The 25,086-nt window shown below is 41.5% G+C and overlaps 1 protein-coding gene, 1 long non-coding RNA gene and 1 pseudogene across 9 annotated transcripts; 2 read left to right on the top strand and 1 right to left on the bottom strand.

Moving 5' to 3' along the window:
- Nucleotides 1–476: 476 nt before the first annotated feature.
- Nucleotides 477–14,913, bottom strand: LOC139553185 (sodium-dependent multivitamin transporter-like). Of its 8 annotated transcripts, none has more exons than XM_071365227.1 (17): nt 14,193–14,320; nt 8,790–8,873; nt 8,098–8,603; nt 7,810–7,875; nt 7,641–7,692; nt 7,127–7,194; nt 6,710–6,864; nt 6,409–6,549; nt 6,154–6,283; nt 5,810–5,898; nt 5,554–5,666; nt 5,182–5,252; nt 4,995–5,081; nt 4,622–4,815; nt 2,946–2,990; nt 2,525–2,646; nt 477–658 (listed from the first exon to the last, which is right to left on the bottom strand). In XM_071365227.1, the coding sequence occupies exons 3-17, from the start codon at nt 8,443–8,445 to the stop codon at nt 615–617; spliced, it is 1,725 nt and encodes a 574-aa protein (XP_071221328.1). In that variant the 5' UTR covers nt 8,446–8,603; nt 8,790–8,873; nt 14,193–14,320; the 3' UTR covers nt 477–614. The 8 variants fall into 8 exon arrangements, with proteins under 8 accessions (XP_071221328.1, XP_071221326.1, XP_071221322.1 ...); XM_071365225.1 differs by having other exon boundaries at nt 486–658; nt 2,884–2,990; XM_071365221.1 differs by lacking the exons at nt 477–658; nt 14,193–14,320 and adding exons at nt 743–1,875; nt 14,782–14,913 and having other exon boundaries at nt 2,884–2,990.
- Nucleotides 14,914–15,184: 271 nt separating this feature from the next.
- On the top strand, nt 15,185–16,696 carry LOC139553188 (uncharacterized). The gene is made up of 2 exons (XR_011670612.1): nt 15,185–15,280; nt 15,826–16,696. It is a non-coding gene; the product is annotated as an uncharacterized lncRNA (long non-coding RNA).
- A 5,869-nt stretch (nt 16,697–22,565) lies between these two features.
- LOC139553187 (centromere protein O-like) lies at nt 22,566–24,830 on the top strand (annotated as a pseudogene).
- Nucleotides 24,831–25,086: the final 256 nt, after the last annotated feature.

The following is a 25,086-nucleotide window of genomic DNA, read 5'->3' as shown; positions in this document are numbered from 1 at the left end:
CATTATGGGGTAGTGTGTGTGGAATGATGAGGGGGAAAAAACGATTTAATCAATTTTAGATTAAGGTTGTAACCTTAGAATTCAAGGGATCTGAATACTTTCCGAAGGCACTGCAATTTCTATTGTTTTTACTTATTTAGTTAATGTATCTTTCCGATAGTAATGCCAATCTAGAACCAGTTGTTAGCAATAAAATGGTTAGTGCATCCAAATTACAACATTAGTAAAAATGGTTTACTACTATAAGGGTAGGAAACCATCTAACTGAAATAATTTGGGCTAACTATCCCTTCAACATTGTGTTTTGGCTCCACAATGAGGGTTATTATTATACCAATGCTGTACTGTATAGGGTTGATGTAGCATTGTCCGCACATTTGTCTTGACTGAATTGCAGTTTTTATTGTGAGCTCTAGTGAGAAAGATTTCCAATGTTTATTACAAACTTTAAAAAAAAAATCTGCCGATATCAATATAATTTCTTCCCTTGTTGTTTTTTTGTCCCCATGTTGTCTTTGTTTGGCCAGATATGTGATGATGTACCATACCTCCAAGAGGGCAGGCTTCCTCTCCTCATTCATCTCTACCAACTTCATCACATCCGAGTCTCCTACTCACTGGATATTCAGGAACACTGCCTTTCCCTGCCAACTCAAAACTTTACACAAAAAAACGAATAGATAATTATACTGTTCCTAATAAAGAAATTATCAACAGCAGTAAAGGACTGTGAAACCTGAAATACATTGAAATGTTTATTTAAGATTTTTTTTCTAACAAACGTCTCAGTATAACTTTACAAAAAATATTTTCTGCTTCGACACAACAGGCCAACATGACAAAGTTGTTCACTGCAACACATTATTGAAAGAACAACTACTCAGTTCCACAAATAAAGATATTTTCTCATTGACAGCAGCATAGTGATATCAAAGATATAACTAACCCAAGATCGAAAAGAGCCTGTAGTTTCCAATGGGAGCAAATGAATCATAGTGGGCAGGACAAGCAAGGAGGTGGGAAGAGCCAAGCACAAGCTAGTGAGATCCTATTGGCACGTTCTAGCATTAATTTGCATATTTCTGTTAGGGAATGCCTATTCTAAAGTGTGGGTGTGCAATAATAAGTCAATTCACCCTTGCACTCCTAAACAACTTTTTTCAAACTTTGGCAAAGGGTAAAGTCCACAAAATGCAGTCCTCTCAGTTGGGTACAGATTGTAGTTTTAGAAACAGAAAACTGTATGGAGATAAAATGTTTGGTCGTTGAAAATTGGCAGAATGTCGGACAAAATCCTTCTTCTCCCACTGCCGGCCACTGGGTTTCCTCTTATCACCATATTTGGTAATGAGTGGAAACATAAACCGGATTTTTTGCATTTATACATCCGGTCCATTCAAATCTCGTTTCCTCAGAACTAGATAATATGGCCTCGGGTTTATCTTTTTGATTTCCAGAATACGTAATACTCTACGTTTATTTGGTCTTGCCATGCGTCATGTACAATATACATTTACAGTACCAGTGCATTTTTTATCCAGTCACTTGAATTAAAAACCTGAAGCTGGAGCAAAGCTTTAAAATAAGAGTCACTCCCGACAACACTTCTCCCCTCAGAGCATCATCTCCTCAAAAGAACAGGTCCTCTGTGAAAAACAGTGACATGAAATGGTGTGGACCATTTCACTGCTCTGTGGGCCGCGACATAACATGAGGTTATGGAAGTGTCTCTGTGCATCACACAGTTGTCTCGTGTTCCATAACAGGTGTGGTGGAAGTGGGTAGAAAGTTCTGCCTCTCCTCTTCTTCTTCTGTGTAGACGGCCTGAACATTACTTTCCTTGTGTTGTGCAGGTGGACATTCCTGGATGATTGGCTACTCGTACAAAAACATACACTATAAACAACTCACCAAGAGATAATTCACGTTGAGATAAGATAATGGGTAATGTTAAGTACCCTTGATACAATAGCACACAGTGCCTTCAGAAAGTATTCATACCCCCTGAATTCAAAATGGATTAAATATGTTTTTTTTCTCACCCATCTACACACAATACCCCATAATGACAAAGCGAAAACATGTTTTTTGAAATGTTTGCTAATTTATTGAAAATTAAACATTTGTGTCTGCTGTACACACTTGCTGAAAGTGCAGTGTGGAAATCTTATTATCGGCAATGATTGAATTCCAGCCTACCTTGAATAAATAGCCCCCTCTGCTATAAATGCACCAGGGGAACCTTCAGGAAGCAAACATTGTGGAATGCTGCAGATAGAAACGTCATGAATGGAACTGACGTGATTCCTTATTCTACACGTCAGACAAACATAACATATTTCTATCCGAACGTTCCATTATGTTGTGCCTGCTGAATGTAGCCCTGGGGACCAGACCTTGTCCAATAATTAATAAATACTTGTTTTTGTTGCAAAACGTTTTATTGCTTTTTTTATGTGGTTTCCACTAATGAACACAATCCTGAACTGTGAGTGTGATGAGCCCATGTGCTCTGTTGACTTACCCTGTGCCCCAGTGGGGTGGCGCAGCACAGATTCTGTTTGAGGTTTTCTGGTACGAAGAACAGCATGTTGCCCAACAGAGGATACAGAGTGCCTGGGGTCACATCCTCCTCTTTCATTGGTCCTTAAATTAAAGATAAAATCCAACCAATTAGATTAACTTGATTCCGAATCTGTTTGGTAAATTAGACCAAACATTTTCACGACAGAGATTAAGTGTAGTCCCTGAGTAAAAGGCATGCTCAATGAAAAATCTCAATCTCCATTGCATGCTTTTTAGTCCAGGAGTAGGTTTAATATGTGTCTGGAAAACCAGCCCTGAGTGCATCTTCTATGGTAATGATCAAGAGCTCTCCCCTACCTGTGAGAAAGCTAACGATCAACCCTGTGATCACCACAGTGAAAGAGCTGAGAGCACTGTACCACATGAAGGATAAGGAGTAGAATCTCTGCAGACCCATTGGTTGGCTAAAGAACAGTTGAAAGACATACAGTTAATATACAATCACAAAATGTATTACAAATTTGCATCTTCAGAAAGTATTCATAACCCTTGACTTATTCCACATTTTGTTTTGTTTCTATGCTTGAAAATGTGGAGAGTGGTACTCAGTAATGTGTTGTATTGGATCTAAACATAACACTTTGTTTTCAGGACAAAAAGTGAATTGCTTTGCCAAATTTTTTGCAGTGTTACTTTAGTGCCTTATTGCAAACAGGATGCGTGTTCTGTATTGTCAATTAGGTTAGTTTTGTGGAGTAACTACAATGTTGTTGATCCATTCTCAGTTGTTTTCTCCTATCATCACAGCCATTAAACTCTGTTACTGTTTTAAAGTCACCATTGGCCTCATGGTGAAATCCCTGAGCATGTTTTCTTTCACTCCAGCAACTGAGTTAGGAAGGACGCCTGTATCTTTGTAGTGACTGGGTGTATTGACACACCATCCAAAGTTGTAATTAATAACTTCACCATGTTCAAAGGGATATTCAATGTCTGCATTTTTGTATTTTTACTCATCTACCAATAGGTACCCTTCTTTACAAGGATTGGATAACCTCCCTGGTCTTTGTGGTTGAATCTGTGTTTGAAATTCACTGCCCGACTTAAGGACCTTACATTCATTCATTAAAAAATCATGTTAATTAAGGATCGGACCCTTTTTTTTTCTCCTTCTTCCCCCGCCTAAAATGACATATCCAAATATAACTACCTGTTGCTCAGGACCTGAAGGAAGGATATGCATATTCTTGATACCATTTGAAAGGAAACACTTTGCAGTTTGTGCAATTGTTAAAATAATATAGGAGAATATAATACTGGTTTAAGATAATACAAAGAAAAAAACATGCGTTTTTTTGTATCATCATTGTTGAAATGCACGAGAAAGGCCAATATATGACTTAGGAATCTAGGCGCAATTTTGATTTTGGCCACTAGATGGCAGCAGTGTATATTCAAAGTTTTAGACTGATCCAATGAACCATTGTATTTCTGTTCAAAATGTTGTATCAAGACTGCCCAAATGTGCCTAATTGGTTTATTAATAACTTTCTAGTTCATAACTGTGCACTCTCCTCAAACAATAGCATGGTATTCTTTCACTGTAATAGCTACTGTAAATTGGACAGTGCAGTTAGATGAACAAAAATGTAAGCTTTCTGCCAATAACAGAAATGTCTATGTCCTGGGAAATGTTCGTGTTACTTACAACCTCATGCTAATTGCATTAGCCTAAGTTAGCTCAACCGTCCCGCGGGAGACCTTATTGCACACTTATTATGTGACTTGTTAAGAGCACATTTCTACTCCTGAAATTATTTAGGCTTTCCATAACAAAGGGGTTGAATACTTGACTCCAAACATTTCAGCTTTTAATTTTTAATTCATTTGTAAAAATGTCTAAAAACATAATTCCATTTTGACATTATGGGGTATTGTGTAGGCCAGTGACAAAAAAATATATACATTTAAATCTATGAGCAAACTAAATAGAATACTTTAATTAAGATTATCTGATTATTAGTTGTTGTTTGCCTCTTATGACAGGTACATTTTATTTGTACAGAGCTTTTCATGATACACTCAAGACTCTTACCTGGATGTACTAGTAGGCACAGCAGTACTATTGAGTGCAGTCCCTATGGCTGTGGTGATGTTTCCTGAGAGTTGTACAGCAGTGCAGTTGAAATGAGACACAGCAGCAGAACCACCAGAGGTACGGGTTACGATGCTCCCGATGCCCACCCAGAAGGCCATCGCCAGGCCTGACCCCAAACCTGCCAGGGCACCCTGGAGAAACACAGTACATCAATCAATCAAATGTATTGATTGAGTCTTGACCTTTTTACATCAGCAGTTGTCACAAAGTGGTTTTAGAGTAACCCGGCGTGACGCTAAGTTTGATTCCCACAGGGATCACATTCACATACTAAAAATGTATGCCCTCACTATATACATTGAGTACTTACAGTAGAGTTAGCCCAAGGAAAGAACATCCCGAGACAGAAGATGCCAAGAAGAGGACCACCAACCATTCCAAAGATTTTGAAAACAGCCTTGAATTTAAATAAATACAAAAATGTCAGAATCAGACATAATATTTGAGTTTTAACTAAATACAGTAAGTTATTAAAATATATCAAATGTTGTCCTTACTTGCAAAACGGAATCACTCATCAAGTGGGTTAAATAGGCCATAGCCAGGCAAATCAGTCCATATGAACATGCTAGTTCAGAAACAGAAAAAGTAAATGTCCCTCTTTAATGTTGATATTATACGAGTGCTGTCTTAGAAAACATGCTGTCTTAGAAAACATCTCACAGATAAAGTGAGGAAAGCATGATGTAGAACTTACAAATAAGTTAAAAGACACACTGTCAACAGTGAGCAGGGCCCCGTTCAGAAACAACCTCTAGTCCCTACCCCATAGGCACTTGATCTGATCTACTGTACATGAAGTGGCTGGGTCCTAGGGGATAAGGTCTATGGGGTTGTTTCTGGACAGGGCCCAGGAGATCTCAACGTACCCAGTCCCTTGGAGAGCAGGGTGGCCCTTGCCTCTGTCATGGATGAGCAGTGTGGTTTGATCAGGTCCTCCAAGGTCACTGTGGCCAGAGAGTTAAAGGCTGACGAGATGGTGCTGTGGAGACAAACATTAAACTAAGTGTCAACACCAAAGCACTCTTCTGATCCTATGCTTCTGTTTGTTCTGGATGTCTAGGCTGGGTTAATGTAAAGCCCTTTGTGACAAAGGGTGTTAAAAATATTGATTGATTGACATACCTGAGAGCTGCACTAAATAAGCAAGCTATAAACAGTCCAGACAGACCAGGTATATCCTGCAGCATGTCCATAACAAAGTATAACACCATCTGTGGATAGAGAACACATAATGGTTGGTGTACTGTAGGTAAGAGTGTGGCACTAGCTACACCAGGTTTGTGGGTTCAATTCTCACTGGAGATCACAGACACAAAAAATGTAGTGAGTGCCACTGTGCTATAGGTAATTTTGAATAAAAACATCTGCTGACTGCTAAATTGCATATTACTTAATCCACAAGCTATAATACTCTAATGATGCACTCTGAAAGACCAAAATAATAACACACACACACTTCTACTGACCTCATTTTTTGATAAGTTGCCTATTTTGTGAAATTGGTCCTCCCCACAGTAACGTGCGAACATGACCAGCCCCATGACACAGCTCAGAGCTAGAGCTACCTGTAGAGAGGGAAACACCATGTAGCAAGACCTGCAGAATCACAATGCGTTAAAATAGGTCAGTATCCATACCATTACCATGGTATTACCACATGATTCCATGTGTATGCACCGTGATGTGGTGTTGTGTATGGAGTGTGGTACATGCAGTCTTACATGATGGCTTCCCTCTCGGTCTTGGAGCTGAGGTATCTCTGGACCTGGGCCTGGTTCACCCCGTACAGAGACAGCATCAGGAAGACCCCTCCCACCCCCAGGGTCCAGAACGTGTACCTCTCCGTAGGGTCAGGATTCAGGCTATAGAACAGACATGACAAGAGGGGGAACATAGAATTGGAATATTAGAACTGGAACTTTGGAATTGGAACATGGAATTTAAGATGTCCTTAAAATCAAACTTCAAACAGGATTGCCAGTCATCGCTTGAATACATGAAGATAGTAACCAGTCCACTCACTCTATGCCAGAGATACGGTTCCCCTCCCAGACCTTCCTCCAGACCTCTGCTAACCCTCCAGTCTGCTGGACCCCCACCACGATGACCGCCAGTTGGCCAGCAAACATCACTATGGTCTGGAAGACATCTGTCCAGATCACTGCCTTCAGGCCTCCCTGTCAGGACCAGGTACAACACAGAGGCACAGAGCCTATTATCGTATAGGCTTCAAGCTTATAATGGCTGATGTTACATCCAAAGATATAGCGAAAAAAGGACACTTTGCAATGACATTTCATAATGTCAACGTTAAACAAAAAGATTTTCATGAGTATTTGTATTTATTTGTACTTTAGATTATGTAATATTTCCAGTTTATTTACCATTGTGTAATAACAGCTTATTTACAAACTCTGAAAATGACAAAGAACAACTTACCAGAGTAGTATACAGTGTACACACCAGTCCAGTGGCCAGTACTGCTCCCCATAGATCAAAGCCAGTAACTATAGGGAAGCATGGAACCAAATTAAGCAACCTTTACTCATTCATAATGTGCATTTTGCACAGTTCTAGATAACCTACTCATGGCACAAAACACAGTAACATGTCCGGTTTCCCAGACACAGATTAAGCCTAGTCCTGGAATAAGAAACTCTTTCAACTGAGAATGTCCCTTGATGCATTTAAGTCCTGGACAAAAAAGCTCTTTCAACTGAGAATATCCAGTGTTGCATTTAAGCCCTGGAATAAAAAGCTCTTTCAACTGAGAATGTCCAGTGTTGCATTTAAGCTCTGGAATAAAAAGCTATTTCAACTGAGAATGTCCCTTGTTGCATTTAAGTCCTGGACTACGCTTAATCTGTTTCTTGGAGACAGCCATAACCCGCCATTAAAGTGTTAAAACTTATCACTGTCTTTAAATCCTAAAACCAAAGCCTAAATTACTGACCTGCATTGAGTGCTAGGGCCGGAGTGTACACACAAACACCCATATAGATGACCTGCAAGAGATAGCAGTAGTCATATCAGCGGGAAAACTGATAATCTACAACATTTATAAATTCTTTCTTTTACTTGTTTTTGTTTTTATTATTGCATCTGGTATGTATGGACCTTACTGTCTGAAAGATGAAGGTAAGTGTTCCACAGATACGCACTGGTTTGCTAAAGCGCAGTTCCAGATACTGAAAAGAAACAATACTATCACTAAGTGATATACACATCAGTATACTCAGAATGTATTTATTCATTATTTATTTCCCTACCAGAAACCAAAACTATGTAAACTCCTTAGCAGGGTTTAAAAGCTAGGTCTATACATTTCAACTGGTATTAGCCTACATATTTTAATTCCAAAGATTTCTCTCCATCTTGAGCTAAGTTTGCAAAGAGCCTACAGTATGTACCTGGTAAGCGCTGGTAAGATGCAGCCTGTAGAACACAGGAATGAAAACGTGTGCTGGAATTAATAGGCCCAAGATGTAAGCACAGCCTATGAACCAGTACTGAGTGCCATGGGTATAGATCTCTGCCGGCACGCCCACTATAGCCACCGCTGACTGAAATGTAGCGATAAGTGACAGGGATACAGGAAGGCAGCTCATGCTCCGGTCCGCTAGCAGGAACTCCTGAGTGGTGCGCTGTCGACCCCCTGACAGGGCGTAATACAGCCCTATGCCCATGGATGCCACCAGCAAAAGGGCAAATATGACATAGTCGATAGTGGTGAAGTGCATTGTTCCCAAAGGATCCATCTTGGAGCCAGCGATCAGGATATGGCTACTGTGGCTAAATGGGATGGAGATGGACGTGGAGGGGACTCCAAGTAGGACGGCTCAGCGGCGTAAGGGGAGAGTCTTTGCCCACACCCATCCGTAAGGAGATCCCAACAGCCTTGCAGATTTCAGATACACTGTAATAAAATATGGGGGGAAACGTTGATTAACTCGGAATGCCGCCTTTATTGGTAACTACCTACCTAACTACTCCTTTAAGAAAATAGAACTTGGTTTGAGTATGATGAATTAGGTCTACGTTATTGTTTGCCACAATAAATCTATATGAAAGCACAATGTCATTTCAATAAGCTTTCACATACCTCTCCTTCAGTCCAAGACATCCGTCTGGAAAAGACAATTTGACGAGCAGGATAAATTGCCTCCACAATCTTTCAGATCCCCATCTTTACAAAGGGCAAGTCAGAAGAGATTTTCCATTACTGCCATTGCATTGCAGTTGTCAGCTTAACTGCATTTCTAAACAATTAGAAAACTTTTAAAACGCTATTTGGAGAACAACAAAAACAAGCAAAAATGATCCCAGCCATTATCACCTAGACGGCCATAGGTTAATTCACCTCAGTTGAACTACAAACACATAGCCTATTAGCTATACAGCTGTAATGTTATAGCCCTGAAACGGTGGAAATATGAGAAATTATTCACACTGACATGTAGCATTAGCGCGGAAACAAATACGTAGGACATTTTTAGAGCTGTATTGTTTGCATTTTAATGTAGGCCTATAAAACGATGGGCCATGTGGAGATTTTCATATTAATATATATGGCATTTAGCAGACGCTTTTATCCAAAGTGACTTACAGTCATGCGTGCATACATTTTACGTATGGGTGATCGCGAGAATTGATTGCATTTTAATGTAGGCCTATAAGGAAGATGGGCCATGTGGAGATATTTAAGTTCTTTGTTTAACCCGGTTTCTCAGGGGACCACACATGGGGCCCCGACACCAAGTTTGGGAATCACTGTACTAAACTGTCTCCTCTGCATGCATTGCTGCCTCAACCTCACCAATGAGCACCACATGCCCACATCACTGTTTGTCTCAGTTGCCTACTTTCTGTAAAGTAAAGTTATGAGAATTTTGCGTCTTTTTTTCTCCTGCTGAGGTATGCGCCATTTAACGTTAGACATACTTCATCCTTCTAACGGATTATGTAATACTAGCCAAAGCCCTTCAACGTTACTGCAATATAAATATCTGTTGGCAGCTAGCCACTGGACTGACCTACAGGGGTGAAGGTAGATTTAATTTCTTCCCGGTATGGGAAGAATTACATATATAATCCCTATTCATTCAATAGCATCTCTGTGGGCCTAGTCGTAAAGATCTGTCATTACATTTTTTTAACGTATTACATTTACCGTGGCATAAACACAACCAGTCATGATGTTATCTGATTGTCAAACAATCACTTCAAAAGGCTCCTTTACTAGGCTACCTGCGCACGTTCAACCACTCGCAACATATCCAGCCTCCAAACAGTGGTAAATGGAAATAGACATATTACACAAAACACCAAAAAGTGCAATGACATTTGGCCAGAATCTACTGCTGTACGCACGCGTCTCGGTGGCGCCACCTAATCTCTGCCTTGGAAAAATGTTAAGTGTCCTCTTCGAACCACATCGCATTTGGGAGCGTAGGCTATATCCGTTTTCAAGAACAATCGCTCATTTTCATGCGGTAATGATTAAAAAAAATAGTGTAATAGCCTACATTTTTCTTTACATTCTGTTTAGTGATAGGCTCGTGTATTATTGGTACGGCGTACCCCAACTATTTATTTGACTGTGGTGCCGTACCAGAGTACTTTCACCCCTGCGTATCCTGTATATAAGCGACTATTTACCAGTTGTGTACTCATTCTCCGAGAGTCGGATATTGTTTGTTTTTGGATATCTGTTGACACGGCCGCTGTTGCGGTGCGGTTTTAAAATTGCCTCGTCCAGCATCTACCAAAACACTTTCAGCAGCGTCTCTTGTTGCCTACTTCACCGACTGGGAGATGGGGTAGTTCGTTTCACGTCTGTGCTGCTAGAGCAGTGGTTCCCAACCCTTTTCGGTTAGTGTAAGACCAACTGAGTTTTGCTATGCCTGGAGTACCGTCGTCGTGTGCATTTTACCAGTAGGCCTATGGTCTCATGAGTCTTCTCAGGTACCCCGTTGATAGGCCATGTATTCAGGGGTGATAGTACCCCTGGTTGGGAAACAATGTGCTAGAGGGCAATATTGTGCAACTGCAGCCTGCAATTTGGGGCGTTCCTGCATGTCGGCATTCCCCAAATCTACATGTTTGTGACACTTTTAAATGTGGGTCAAAAGGGAAATAAACCTGCTCTCAACGTCGTTACCTGAAATACGGAAAACAGTGCGCGACAGGCAGGGGCGAAGGACACGGTCTACCGGTGTCGCCACCGCTTACCGCTACCAGAGCAGGTGGGAGGCTGGGGAGACAGCATACTAGCTTACTAGTTAGCTAGCACACGGTGTCGCACACGCCTCCGGCCGGCTGCGTACCGGAGAAAACTGTAACAGGCGGGTGCGAATGTCGCTCCTGCTTCCCGCTAGCACAGCAGACGGGAGGCTGGGGCGACACCGTGTGTTAGCTAACAAGTTGCTAGTTAGTTAGCACACAGTGTCGCCCCCACCTGCATTGTACCGGACTAGCTGCCTTAGCTAGCACACAGTGTCCTTCACTCCCACCTGCTGTCGTTAACAGAAATGCGGGGACGAAGGACACTGTACGGCTAACTCGTTACCGCTATCGCCCTTCTACTGCCATCCAACGTTATAGACATTAACGCCACCTACTGTACTGGAGCGCCCCCGCCTGTCGCCGTTCTTCTTCTATGGTGTAATGGCGTTCGCAACAATTGGGTCATGATAATAAGGATTTAAAAAAATGAAATAATGTGGGTAAAAATGAATAAAATATCATACCATCTATCAAAAAAAGGTCCCTACATGGTCTCTGAAGACTCCTGTGAGGTGGAACATATCCTAGCTACAATAGTCCTTGCCATGAACTCTTGGAGCCACAAAAACTTATTGGCTGCAGATATGATGTTCAGCTTCTTGGACACTTGTGCTCTACAATTAAATCACTGTGGCTATAAATGCCACAGAATCCTCTTTCTTCACAATGACTGTATCCAGATAAATCAATTGACTTAAAACACTAGCAACTGGTTGCAATGCATCCACCGCCACATGTAACAGTATAACTTTAAACCGTCCCCTCGCCCCGACATGGGCGCGAACCAGGGACCTTCTGCACACATCAACAACGGTCGCCCACGAAGCATCGTTACCCATCGCTCCACAAAGGCCACCCCACGAAGCATCGTTACCCATCGCTCCACAAAGGCCACGGCCCTTGCAGAGCAAGGTGCAACACTACTTCTAGGTTTCAGAGCAAGTGACGTAACTGATTGAAACGCTAGTAGCGCGTACCCGCTAACTAGCTAGCCATTTCACATCCGTTACACTCACCCCCCTTTCAACCTCCTCCTTTTCCGCAGCAACCAGTGATCCGGGTCAACAGCATCAATGTAACAGTATAACTTTAAACCGTCCCCTCGCCCCGACACGGGCGCGAACCAGGGACCCTCTGCACACATCAACAACGGTCGCCCACGAAGCATCGTTACCCATCGCTCCACAAAGGCCATGGCCCTTGAAGAGCAAGGTGCAACACTACTTCTAGGTTTCAGAGCAAGTGACGTAACTGATTGAAACGCTAGTAGCGCGTACCCGCTAACTAGCTAGCCATTTCACATCCGTTACACATATCTTCAACACTTTCCTCTTGCCCCTTCAACTCTCTTCACCGTCTCCACATAGGAGATCCGGTGCACAGTCCTGATCCTTGCACCTTGACCTCCTTCAGCCTAACAGGGCACTCAAGGAAGTCCGGAGTATGAACCCCACCACATTTTCCATTCCCTGATTCTTCAATACCATACTTGTCCCATCTGCAAACATTTTATCCGTGACCATATCCTTTACAATTACCACACTGTAATGGTTTGGACAAATGCTCTCACCACACATTTCCAAGTTTCACATGTTCAGGTAGAGTCTCCTCAAACCACAATAATATTGATAGGCTTTTCTCCTTTGTTCTATTTACCATACGGGTCATGCGAAGTGCACTGACCACTTCTAGGATTTTCTGACTAAGGTACTCATCGGTGGCTCCCGAGTGGCACAGCGGTCTAAGGCACTGCATCTCAGTGCTAGAGTCGTCACTACAGACCCTGGTTTGATCCTGGGCTGTATCACAACCGGCTGTGATCGGGAGTCCCATAGACCGGTGCACAATTGGCCCAGTGCCTTCCAGGTTTGTCTGGGGTAGGCTGTCATTGTAAATAAGAATTTGTTCTTAACTGACTTGCCTTGTTAAATAAAGGTTAAAAAAAATATAACGAAACTCCAGCTATAACTCCTTTGGCAGGCGCCCTACTCCGAAGAGGAATACAGGTACTTCTGACGTGTGCAATTTTGCCAGATCCATTGCACGCTTCTTCTGTTCTTCATCGACACAATTAACCAAAACAAGGCCGCTTCTAGTCACCTTTATTGAATCCACCTTTCCCGCTGCTTTCTTCACAGTCCTCAGTATTACAAATGGATTTCCCAAATGAACCCTCTTGTCCAGAAATCACAGTCCAATAAGAAATGTATTATTGGACCGGTACTTTTCTTTTACTACAACTTTTGCTCATTTTGTTCCATTCTTTGATTTCACAATTTTTCATTCATTATCACACACACTTCACTTGCCGCACTTTCAGATTCAAGCACAGTCGCCATTTCCCAAGATACACTCCCCCCCGCCTGATATATCTTTAAAAAAACAAAACAATATAGGGATAAAGAGTGGTTCCTGTAGATGCAGAAATAGCCACATGCAGGAACGCCCCGAATTACAAGCCGCAATTGCACCCTTCTCCGAGAGGGCGGAGTTAGCCTTTTGAAAGCCCGTGAGCAAAGAGGTTCTAAACCTTCAGGGTACGCTTGCGAAACAGACCAGGGGTTTGAGAAGTCAATGAGGAAAGTAAAGCATTCTTCCTTAGTTGTTAATTTTCTCGAAATCTTAAATGTACAACCTAGCTTCGAGCCAATGTTTTACGTAGTTTGACATGTTATTACTCCAACCATGTGAAAGTGACACTTACATTTTTCGTCAAAAACAACTTCATATGTGACTTTGTGTGACTTTGATTTGACGGCCTACACATGCGCAGTTCGGCGCGAAACGGCCGTTTGCCCCGATGACGTTTCTCTGCGCATGAGTTTAGCTAGCCAACATCGCCATGACATCGCCTGTGATCGGGATTTGTATTGGAGAAGCACTTTTAGCCTATCTTCATATTGTAGTCTTTGGTGTGAATGTGCGGCTAAAAAGGCACATATATCGGGGACGCAGACGAACATAATGAACAAAAATCACTGTTCATGATTCCACTCGTTCGCAAAGAGTCAGGCGCGATTAGAAATCGGTCAGATCAAGAATAAAGCGTTCTGAGGTTTGTTTAATCAATACTCGGAACAATATTTATATGTTGACCTGTAATTTATTTTCTTTGTGTACAAAATACATTTATTTTTATCAAATTATTAAAAATGACCGAGGTCCGGACCGGTGTACTCATACGTATTTACGGTCACGTACCATTGACTGTACATCTTACCTGTATACAATGACAGTCACACTTCCAATCCAACACTTTTGTAAATCTATGTCCTGTCATCATGCATCGCGACAAGGTTGTATGCGTTGGAAACGTGGTTTACTTTGGACCAGGCATCATCTCCAAATCTGATGATAAACGAAATCCATAAACGAAAATCAAGCTTCAGAAATTGAAACTTTTTCTGAAGTTATCTAGAGATGGTTATCTGCAAAACGACACATGGGGATGACTCATCCACGTCTCCGTTGTTCAAGAATGTCACGTTTTGGTTTGTTAACAAACACCTAAAATATGATAAATTAGCATCTAAAAGGTACACCATAACTCTTCACTTTTATCATTTAAATGTACCTCTAAGAATGTTTTAGTTCATTAAATGCAATCCTTTGTAAACATTTGTTGTACATGATGATTATAGCGCTTTTCTCTTGCAATTACACACGCCTAGAAGGTGGGCTGGGTCATCGACAGCACAGTGGACACTATATAATACCCATAAAACCTAGCGGGAAAACCCGGTAATGGTTCCAATCATTTTTCAATTTTAGAATACTTCATATACGGTCTGTGTTTCGTGTAGGCTTACCCTGGCGTGATGTTTTGATAGCCATGTAATTCTCTAGGACAAATCGAGTGTTCTCAATATATTCTCCTCGAAAATGCTAATTAGCAACAGAGAAGACTTCAGCAAGACTACGAATTCCTGCAGCGAGCTCCTCATCTCTAATCACACTGTCAGCTACCATTCACCAGCGCGATCAGAGAGACGTTTGTGCTCAATCCATGAATGTGCGTCCCCTTTGTATGTCTTAGCTAGCCACTGACTACACTTTAGCTAGCTAGTTAGCAGAGCAGTAGATACATTTTTTTATTTTGTTTTACTTAGACTAGATAAGTCTTTGTACAGTATGTCGACTTTGGTGTCTAGTTCAGACCTTATGGCATTTTTCAAGGGTGAGCATAAGAGCATTAAAAGGGGAGAAGACCACTAGAAGTCTGGCCATTTTGAGAAGTGCAGCTATAGTGAAGGGCGATTAACCAGTTTCGTCAGGGCCAGCATGAGGGATGAAGTGTATCCTGTGTCGGTGAGTGTAGCTATTAAATTAAGTTTGAGCATCTTAGCAATACAATGTTTTCTACACATCTGTCAACATTCTAAAATAAAAGAGCCACTTAATCAATTATTGAATACCCGGATACCAGACTTCGATGAGTGATTACTCAGTTCTGGAATGTCATTGAAAATAAATCTAAAAATCTATTCACATTCAAAAAATTGACTTTTAGACATCCAGCCTGTATTGTAGTTTCATGACGAGACAAATCTTCAAAAGGCACAGCATTTATTTATTCAGAGTGGTAAATGCATTCAGTCTTGATTTATAGAATCCTTCCCACTATATGATTGATGTCAAGTGATAAAATCCAAGGTGTCAATTCAAAGTTTATGGAAAAACTGCGTTTGTTCTCATGTGAAAATGACAGTTTATTAATATTCTAAAACTAATGTCATCAATCAAATCAAACTATTTATATAGCACATTTCTTACAACAAATGCATTTCGCTACACTTGCAATAACATCTGCTAACCATGTGTATGTGACCAATAAAATTTGATTTGATTTCAAGGTGTTTAGTCATTAGATGGGGTGTTGTCTGCAAAGTGGGGCACCGATAAAGAAGAGGAGGGCATCAAGGCATTCAATATGGCTACAAGGATGGATGTGCAGGAGTCAGGACTTTGGGTCACATGGTCTGGGATCCTGGGTGCCTCACCGGATGGTCTGATGGGCACCACAGCAGTGGTGGAGGTCAAGTGTCCATATGGTGCAAGGGACCTTACCGTTGAAGAGGCAGTGAAGTTGAATGATTTTTATATCCAGGAGGAGGGAGGGTCTTACAGGCTCAGTGAAGACTATCCTTACTGGCACCAGGTCCAAGGGCAGCTCCACATCTCTGGAAGGGACACTTGCTTCATCCCCATCCAGCATGACAACCTCTGGCAGATTTATATTGCTGGATTAGAGTTTGTCAACTGCAACAGTGAACATCTGTAAATATCTTGTAAATTGTTTTTGCACAAGTCAGTTTCCGTTCTTACCTTTATTTGAGGGTACACTGGATCAGTGTTCTAGTCGTGCCTCCTGTCAGTACCTGTTTTCAGGGAAGGCTATGGACCCAAAAATATTACACATAGTTCATACACAAAAATTAGGCTCCCAGAATAGGTTATATAACATATGTTTTGCTCAAAGCAGCCAACTAAAGTAATGTAGTTAACTGTATCATGGGCACATTGGGAATTTATATCTGTGATGTTCAAATTATATCTTACCCCGTGTCTTACTTGCTGAAAGCCCCGGTCATTCCTGCCTGTTCATAAGTTAAATCACAAAGGCTGGTCTGAGTGCATCTCCCCAGTTTCATTCAGTAAAACAATTCACATTGCATTTTATCGCAGAAATGTATATATCTGATGTTTAAATTATTGCTTACCCCCTTTGTTGTGTGGAGCTTCCTTTTCTGGTAAATACAGGGCCATTTCTCTTACCCAACGGAAAATGGCAACTGCAGACCTGAGCATTGTCACTCGGTTTCAGGTTCGCCCGTCTGAAAGACCACCAAAAATAGTTACATTTACTAGCTAGCCATGTTGATTACTGAAATGGTATATCTATATTTAAATACCATAACCCAACAACTTGACTACAGTAACAGTAAAATAGACTGGGCTTTGGTCTATCTGCACATCTAAAGTCCTACTATGTGGATGGGACATTTCTGCTGGGATGGAGGAATTATCTGGAATGCTCAACTAAATAATCAGGACAGTTTAGGGTACTATTTGCCAGAAGAGGTGAAGCATTGCGATGAGTTATGCGACTGTACTTCTGACTCAAATTCTCAAGAGGAAAGGTAAAACTCTCGGTCCTCCTCAGTGACCTCAAGGCTAACAGTGATAGGGGGATCGTCTGAAAGGGACTGATGTGCAGGGATGTAAACATAAAGATTTTAGGCACTGACCAGCAGACCACAATTTCTACATTCAGTTCCTAAATCGGTGGCATGCAATGTTTGCTGTGTCAGGCTGGTTTGGCATATTGTCTACTAGTCCAGACTGAAAGGTACTAGACTCGGGCTAGCTTAATTTCCATCCCTGCTGACATGTATAACTGACTTCACAGGTCATTTGATTAGTCATGTTTATGGTTTGTATTGGAAAACATTGAGCCCATAAGTCCTTTGAGCGCTAGTTAGCCAGCTAGTTAATGTTAGCTCACCGTTCGTGTAGTCACTTTTCCACGTGGTGAGATGCTAGCTAATGTTATCCCAGCAGGGCAGGAGTATTTATCTGACGTTTAGCTACCTAGTTACGTTAGCTCATAGTTTGTGTAGTAAGGCTTTTCTCCAGAGCCACGGACGGTGACATGCTAACTAGTCACGCCGCCAAACTTACCCTAGTAAAACTGACTATCCTACCGATCCTCGACTTCGGCGATGTCATCTACAAAATAGCTTCCAATACTCTACTCAGCAAACTAGATGCAGTTTATCATAGTGCCATCCGTTTTGTTACTAAAACACCTTATACCAATTTGTAAGTCGCTCTGGATAAGAGCGTCTGCTAAATGACTTAAATGTAAATACCACCCACCACTGCGACCTGTATGCTCTAGTCGGCTAGTCCTCGCTACATATTCGTTGCCAGACCCACTGGCTCCAGGTCATCTATAAGTCCATGCTAGGTAAAGCTCCGCCTTATCTCAGTTCACTGGTCACGATAACAACACCCACCCGTAGCACGCGCTCCAGCAGGTATATCTCACTGATCATCCCAAAAGTCAACACCTCATTTGGCCGCCTTTCCTTCCAGTTCTCTGCTGCCTGTGACTGGAACGAAATGCAAAAATCGCTGAAGTTGGAGACTTTTATTTCCCTCGCCAACTTTAAACATCTGCTATCTGAGCAGCTAACCGATCGCTGCAGCTGTACATAGTCCCAACTGTAAACAGCCCACCCAATTTACCTACCTCATCCCCTTACTGTTTTTATTTATTTACTTTTCTGCTCTTTTGCACACCAGTATCTCTACTTGCACATGATCATCTGATGATTTATCACTCCAGTGTTAATTGTAATTATTCGCTCCTATGGCCTATTTATTGCCTACCTCCTCATGCCTTTTGCACATAATGTATATAGACTCATTTTTCCCCCCCTACTGTGTTATTGACTTGTTTATTGTTTACTCCATGTGTAACTCTGTGTTGTTCTCTGTTCACACTGCTATGCTTTATCTTGCCCAGGTTGCAGTTGTAAATGAGAACTTGTTCTCAACTAGCCTACCTGGTTAAATAAAGGTGAAATAAATAAAAATAAAAAAAGTCAGAGGGCAGGGATATTTAACATTAGCTAGTTAGCGCTAATTGCGAACGTTAGGCGCATTCGCAAACAATTTTTATAACTAAAACTACACTAATATATACAGTTGAAGTCGGAAGTTTACATACACTTAGGTTGGCGTCATTAAAACTCGTTTTTCAACCACTCCACAAATTTCTTGTTAACAAACTATAGTTTTGGCAAGTCGGTTAGGACATCTACTTTGTGCATGACACAAGTAATTTTTCCAACAATTGTTTACAGACAGATTATTTCACTTATAATTCACTGTATCACCATTCTAGTGGGTCAGAAGTTTACATACACTAAGTTGACTGTGCCTTTAAACAGCTTGGAAAAATACCGAAAATTATGTCATGGCTTTAGAAGCTCTGATAGGCTAATTGACATCATTTGAGTCAATTGGAGGTGTACCTGTGGATGTATTTCAAGGCCTACCTTCAAACTCAGTGCCTCTTTGCTTCACATCATGGGAAAATCAAAAGAAATCAGCCAAGACTTCAGAAAAGAAATGGTGGACCTCCACAAGTCTGGTTTATCCTTGGGAGCAATTTCCAAACGCCTGAAGGTAGCACGTTCATCTGTACGAACAATAGTACGCAAGTATAAACACCATGGGACCACTCAGCCGTCATACTGCGCTCAGGAAGGAGACACGTTCTGTCTCCTAGAGATGAATGTACTTTGGTGTTAAAAGTGCAAATCTATCCCAGAACAAGAGGTTTCCTCCAGACGTGAATCTTGGCATTCAGGCCAAAGAGTTCAATATTGGTTTCATCAGACCAGAGAATCTTATTTCTCATGGTCTGCGAGTCTTTAGGCAAACTCCAAGCGAGCTATCATGTGCCTTTTACTGAGGAGTGGCTTCCGTCTGGCCACACTACCAGAAAGACCTGATTGGTGGAGTGCTGCAGAGATGGTTGTCATTCTGGAAGGTTCTCCCATCTCCAGAGGAACACTGGAGCTCTGTCAGAGTGACCATCAGGTTCTTGGTCACCTCCCTGACCAAGGGGCTTCTCCCCCGATTGCTCAGTTTGGCTGGGCGGCTAGCTCTAGGAAGAGTCTTGGGGGTTCCAAACTTCTTCCATTTAAGAATGATGGAGCCCACTGTGTTCTTGGAGACTTTCAATGCTGCAGAAATGCTTTGGTACCCTTCCCCTTATCTGTGCCTCGACACAATCCTGTCTCGGAGCTCTACAGACAATTCCTTTAACCTCATTGCTTGGTTTTTGCTCTGACATACACTGTCAACTGTGGGACCTTATATAGACAGGTGTGTGCCTTTCCAAATCATGTCCAATCAATTGAATTTACCATAGTTTGACTCAAATCAAGTTATTGAAACATCTCAAGAATGATCAATGGAAACAGGATACACCTGAGCTCAATTTTGAGTTTCACAGCAAAGGGTCTGAATATGGACATTGTTAATTCTGGATTTCTACTTCAATTTCAGAGCACTCTCTTCTGAGTGCCAGAGCGCAGAATAACTGATGAATTTACAAATGCTCAACACCTGTTGAATATGGCCTGTTGCCAGCAGCACAGTTACAGTCACCAACACAATGGATAACATGAAAACAGCCTAACCAGCTCTGCTAGGGCAAGAAAAATGGTCAGAATGAGGTGTTCTCTCATTTGTGTCTGGAAGTAGCTAGCCAACGTTAGCTTGAGTGCTTGACCACTGGATTGTATTTAACCTTTTAGGCAAGTCAGTTAAGAACAAATTCTTATTTACAATGACGGCCTCTGAACAGTGGGTTTAGCTGCCTTGCTCAGGGGCAGAATTACACATTTTTACCTTGTCAGCTCGGGGACTCGATCTAGCAACCTTTACGGTTACCGGCCCAACGCTCTAACCACTAGGTTACCTGCAACCCTACTCCTCGGCCAGAGCATCCAAGAGCAAAGCTCTCTGAATTTATGAACTGACAATCTGACTCTGGCACACCAGACTGAATTTACAAAGACACCAGACATCGTAAAATGTCTAACTAGTAATTTGTTATGCTAACAAGCTAGTAAGAGATTGCATAAAAACAGCATCAACTTTCAGTAGACAGGCGAAGCGCTAGTACGCTCAACTGAAACCATACCGTTCGTTTACAGTATACTAAAATTAACTAATAGTATGTAGTATATACTCATTAAGTATGTAGTATACACTATGTTAGTATGGGTAGTCGAACGCACTGATTCTGTGTTAAATATTCGGTGGTACCACAGATAGAACAACGAGGCAGATATTTCACTGGATGTATAAATGTGAAGCATCCGCCTGGCGTTTCCACTCAATTCCAAATATGGTAGTGAGAGGGACACCACTGGCGGGCAGTGGGAGAAGATGGATTTTGGCCTACATTCTGCACATTTTCTCATCGATGAAACATTTGATCTCAATACAGTTGTCTATTCCCCAAACTACAATATGTTATGAACAGAGTGAACTACGGTTTGTATACTTTACCCGTTGAAATGTAAAAAAAAAAATCGCGTTTAGGACTGCAAAGGCGAATTGTCTTATTGCACACGCGCACTTAACAGAAAAGGCGTTCCCTCACGGAAATATGCAGATGATGCTTGAACGCGCCAATAGGATCGCGCTAGCTCGTTGTTGGCTCTGCCCGCCTCCTTGCTTGTTCTGCCCACATTGGAAGAGACAGGCTGTTGTCTATCTTGGTTTAGTTATAAACATTTTTTTGTTGGTACTCAATTTAGCTTTGTTTTGATTTTCTTCCGGGTGGAGGAAATCTAGCCGCCAAATTGAAATTATCCAAGGCGCATTAATGTGTTAGCGTTAGATATCGCTAATGCACTTAATTTGTGTTTTTTTATATTGCCATTCGCTAACGCATATCCAACAATGGCTGAATAAAATTAAAAAAAACTAACGTTACCATAGCTAGCTAACGTGTTATCTCACACGGCGGACACAATGGACGAGCCGTGAAAAGGTAACTTTAGCTAGCTAGCCAAACCAGGAAGCTAACATAACTGCGTGTGCATTATTAATAGTTTATACAGTTTTCATGTTTGAATACAGTTGTGTCAAATGTGCGTCATTTATCTTCCTAGTTTGTTATAAAAACAACTGGGAATTATTCAGTGCGTTTAAAACAACTGGAAACTCTGAAAAAACAAACTCCGACTGGGAAAAATCGATATGGTCATCCAACTCGGTGTTCTTTCTAGAGCTTCGGCCTTACGACCTGTTCCCAGTTTTGAACGCAGCATACCCTTCCACAGAGTTTTATTATTTTCCAGAGAACGCATAGAGCGCCGAGTTGATTATCCCTTTTATACCATGTCCATAATTTAACAAATGTACCGCTAGAAATGTATTCAACATCCACTGAAGTAGCTAGTTAGCAAGTTTACTAGGGGTGTGTTCGTAAATTCACTCTGGCTATCTATTCCGATTTCAGAGCACTCATACGAGTGTGGCAGAGCGCAGAATAACTGATGAATTTACGAACACACTTGCTATAAATTAAAATCGAATTTAGCTATGCCAATAATGTTTTTAATTTGACTTTTGCTTTCAAAAGCAGCTCAAACATGGAACATGTAAGCACTATAGCCATTGAATTCTACTTGCAGGTGCGTTTATAGGGAAATAATGCATGCGCTAGAATGCCCTTCAAACCAATCAGAAACGAGTATTCAACAATGCCATGGTATAAAATGTATTATCCAAATCTTTTATTTCCACAGATGTTTTGGGGTACTTGAACATATTGGAAATGGAAGCGAACAACTTGGCAGTGAAGCAGCAGGAATTCCGGCAGATTAGTCGCGAGGAAGAGCTGAATGCAACACCACAGGAACTCCTCGCTAAAAGACCAGTTAAAAGTTTAAATAAAAGCAAATACACTAAGTAAGTTAGCTAGTTCATTTTCTGAGATCAATTATACGGATGTCACATTACCTATCAGTTGTGGTCTGAATCAATGGATGCTTATATAGCAGATGGGCATCTGTGAAACTCACTCCGCAGACTGAAGTGTCCCCACTTGACGCTTCAGGAGGGCGGTCACGTGTGTTTGCGAGGCAGAGGTCCTGAATTCGACCCTCGGTATGAACTGAATCGGGGGAAGCGGTAGTCGCTAAGAAAGCAGTGTGACGTCCTTTAAACATACTATTATGTGGAGGTGTTTAAAATTTTGCAAACCTGTTTGATGCTACTTAAAACCAAGGTTAACATAGAGGGTGCAGCAGATGTATCTGAGAAGTCAATGTGTGGTTGTAGGCTGCTGCTTAGAGCTCTTACAGTAGTTCAACATTATGTATTTCTTTCTAGTCCCTCCAGAAGCTGAGAACTCTACTGGACAAAACAGGTGTTCCATGTGAGAGGGATGAGGATGACCTGGAGGATGGCTCAGAGAACTCACGACTTCTGCTGTTGATGGCCAGACACACACAACTGCAGGACCTGCTTCATGGTCACCACCTTATCGGTACCTATAATCCAAACTTGATCAACAATCTATTTGTGTGTGTGTGTGTGTGTGTGTGTGTTGTATATCGCTTCTTTAGTTTAGACCATTGGTTCCCAACTTGGCCTATCCACAGGGGGTACTTAAGACTTAGGTCGTCACTAGTTATCACAGCCACAGAGTCATGATTATGGTCACTAAACCCTGCTTATTTGTACAATTTATCTTCAAAAATCATAATAAATCAAAATTAAACCTAACCTTAACCACACTGCTAACCTTATGCCTACCCTTAAATTAAGACCAAAAAAGCATTTTTGTTTTCATGAATTTTTACGATATAGCCAGTGACAACAAACGACTCGTTACCATAGACCTACTGGTAAAATGTACACGAGGGGGTACTTCAGGGCTACTCCAGGCATAGCAAAATTCAGTTGGTGGTACGGTAATTGAAAAGGGTTGGGAACCACTGGTTTAGACATTATCACCAACCATCTATCCACACCTCTTTTGCCTTCGTTGTCTTTCTCAGGTGGGTATGATATAGGCGTCTACCTTGAGACATATAACCTGGAGATGAACCTGGGGTCTAATCTGAGAATTTGTCGCCACAACATCCCTCCATTCATCCCCCTGGAGAGGCTGGTCAAGCAGAGCAACATGCAGACAGACGTCAGGGCTTTCCTGTATACCCTCAGCCAATATCTCAATGCCTACGTTGGCCGCAAGCAGCAGCTGCACCTCATCAAGGTATCAGAGTACCAGCCATCCACATTGATATCTGAAATAGAATATTCATGTTATTTGTCTTTTGCAGAAGTAAAAATATGCGTTTGTCTGCTTAATGTAAGAGAGGTGTAATAGTCTTTGAATAATATAGTATAAGAAACTTTTGTTGTGATAATGGCTGTATACAGTATGTTAGATCATGCTATTTGTTTTTCATGGCATTTTGAGATCCTTGCTCTGAAAGCTCCTATAGACAAAATGTATACACCATCGCTCAGACCAGTCTTCTCCCCCTTTTCCCTGTCTGCTTCCAGGAGCTTCATAGCTCTGTTCAGGTGATGGAGAGTAATACTCTTTATACTATACTGGTGCTGATGTTCACTATACCAGGAGAGAAAGCCGGGGCTGCACTGTGTACACTGGAGTATGCCGACCACACACGATGCCTGCCCAACCGGGTCAACATAGTCTGAAGGTAGAATTCATAAATACCATCTAGATACTTAATATTTAATTACCTTTTAAGGGTTGTTGTTGATACAACACAGGACAATATGTACTATGCTTTTCTGGAGAATGTTATCTTTAGCCATGTGCATGCCTGTTGCTTCTGTAAAATGATTGATACCTTGCTTGATGCGAGTGAAGCATTTCGCCACACTCGCATTAACATCTGCTAACCATGTGTATGTGACCAATAAAGTTTGATTTGATGTGTGTGTGTAGACATCGCGCTGGCCAGTTCTCCACAATGGAAGAAGAACCACGCCCTACTCCTGGAGACCCCAGTACACACAGCCTTAGTGACCATTAAAAAGACCAGCAGTATCGCTTAGTCTGAACACACAGTATGCTGTAAATATACTCCAGACTGAACAGTTGTTTATGTCAGTGTATGAAGTTTATTTTACATTTGTTTTTTATACTAATTCATGTCAGTCACTATCTAGGCTAGTAATTGTCAGATACCTATACATGTACTGTATATATTGTTGTTTTAATCTAGTCTGACAACCCTGTTTGTAATATAATGACAATAATACAGTATGTTGTTAAACTAAACTGGCATAGTGTTGACTCATTTGACTGCATCAGTTAACTTAAGGCAGTGGTACTATTCCCCTGAGCGACCCCATATAGACCTCAGAGTAAACCTGATGGTCTACATTTACAGTCCTTCAAAAGTGTATAATTACTTCACAAAGGTTACTAGGAAACCGTGTACATGAAACAAGACGAGAAGATCAGGTTCCTCCCCCCCAAAAGAATACACTGCTCAAAAAAATAAAGGGAACACTTAAACAACACAATGTAACTC

This window comes from Salvelinus alpinus, chromosome 25 (assembly GCF_045679555.1).
Source record: "Salvelinus alpinus chromosome 25, SLU_Salpinus.1, whole genome shotgun sequence".
NCBI classification, from domain to species: Eukaryota; Metazoa; Chordata; class Actinopteri; order Salmoniformes; family Salmonidae; genus Salvelinus; species Salvelinus alpinus.
The sequence above is the reverse complement of the archived record's forward strand: the minus strand, read 5'-3'. Positions and strand labels throughout refer to the sequence as shown.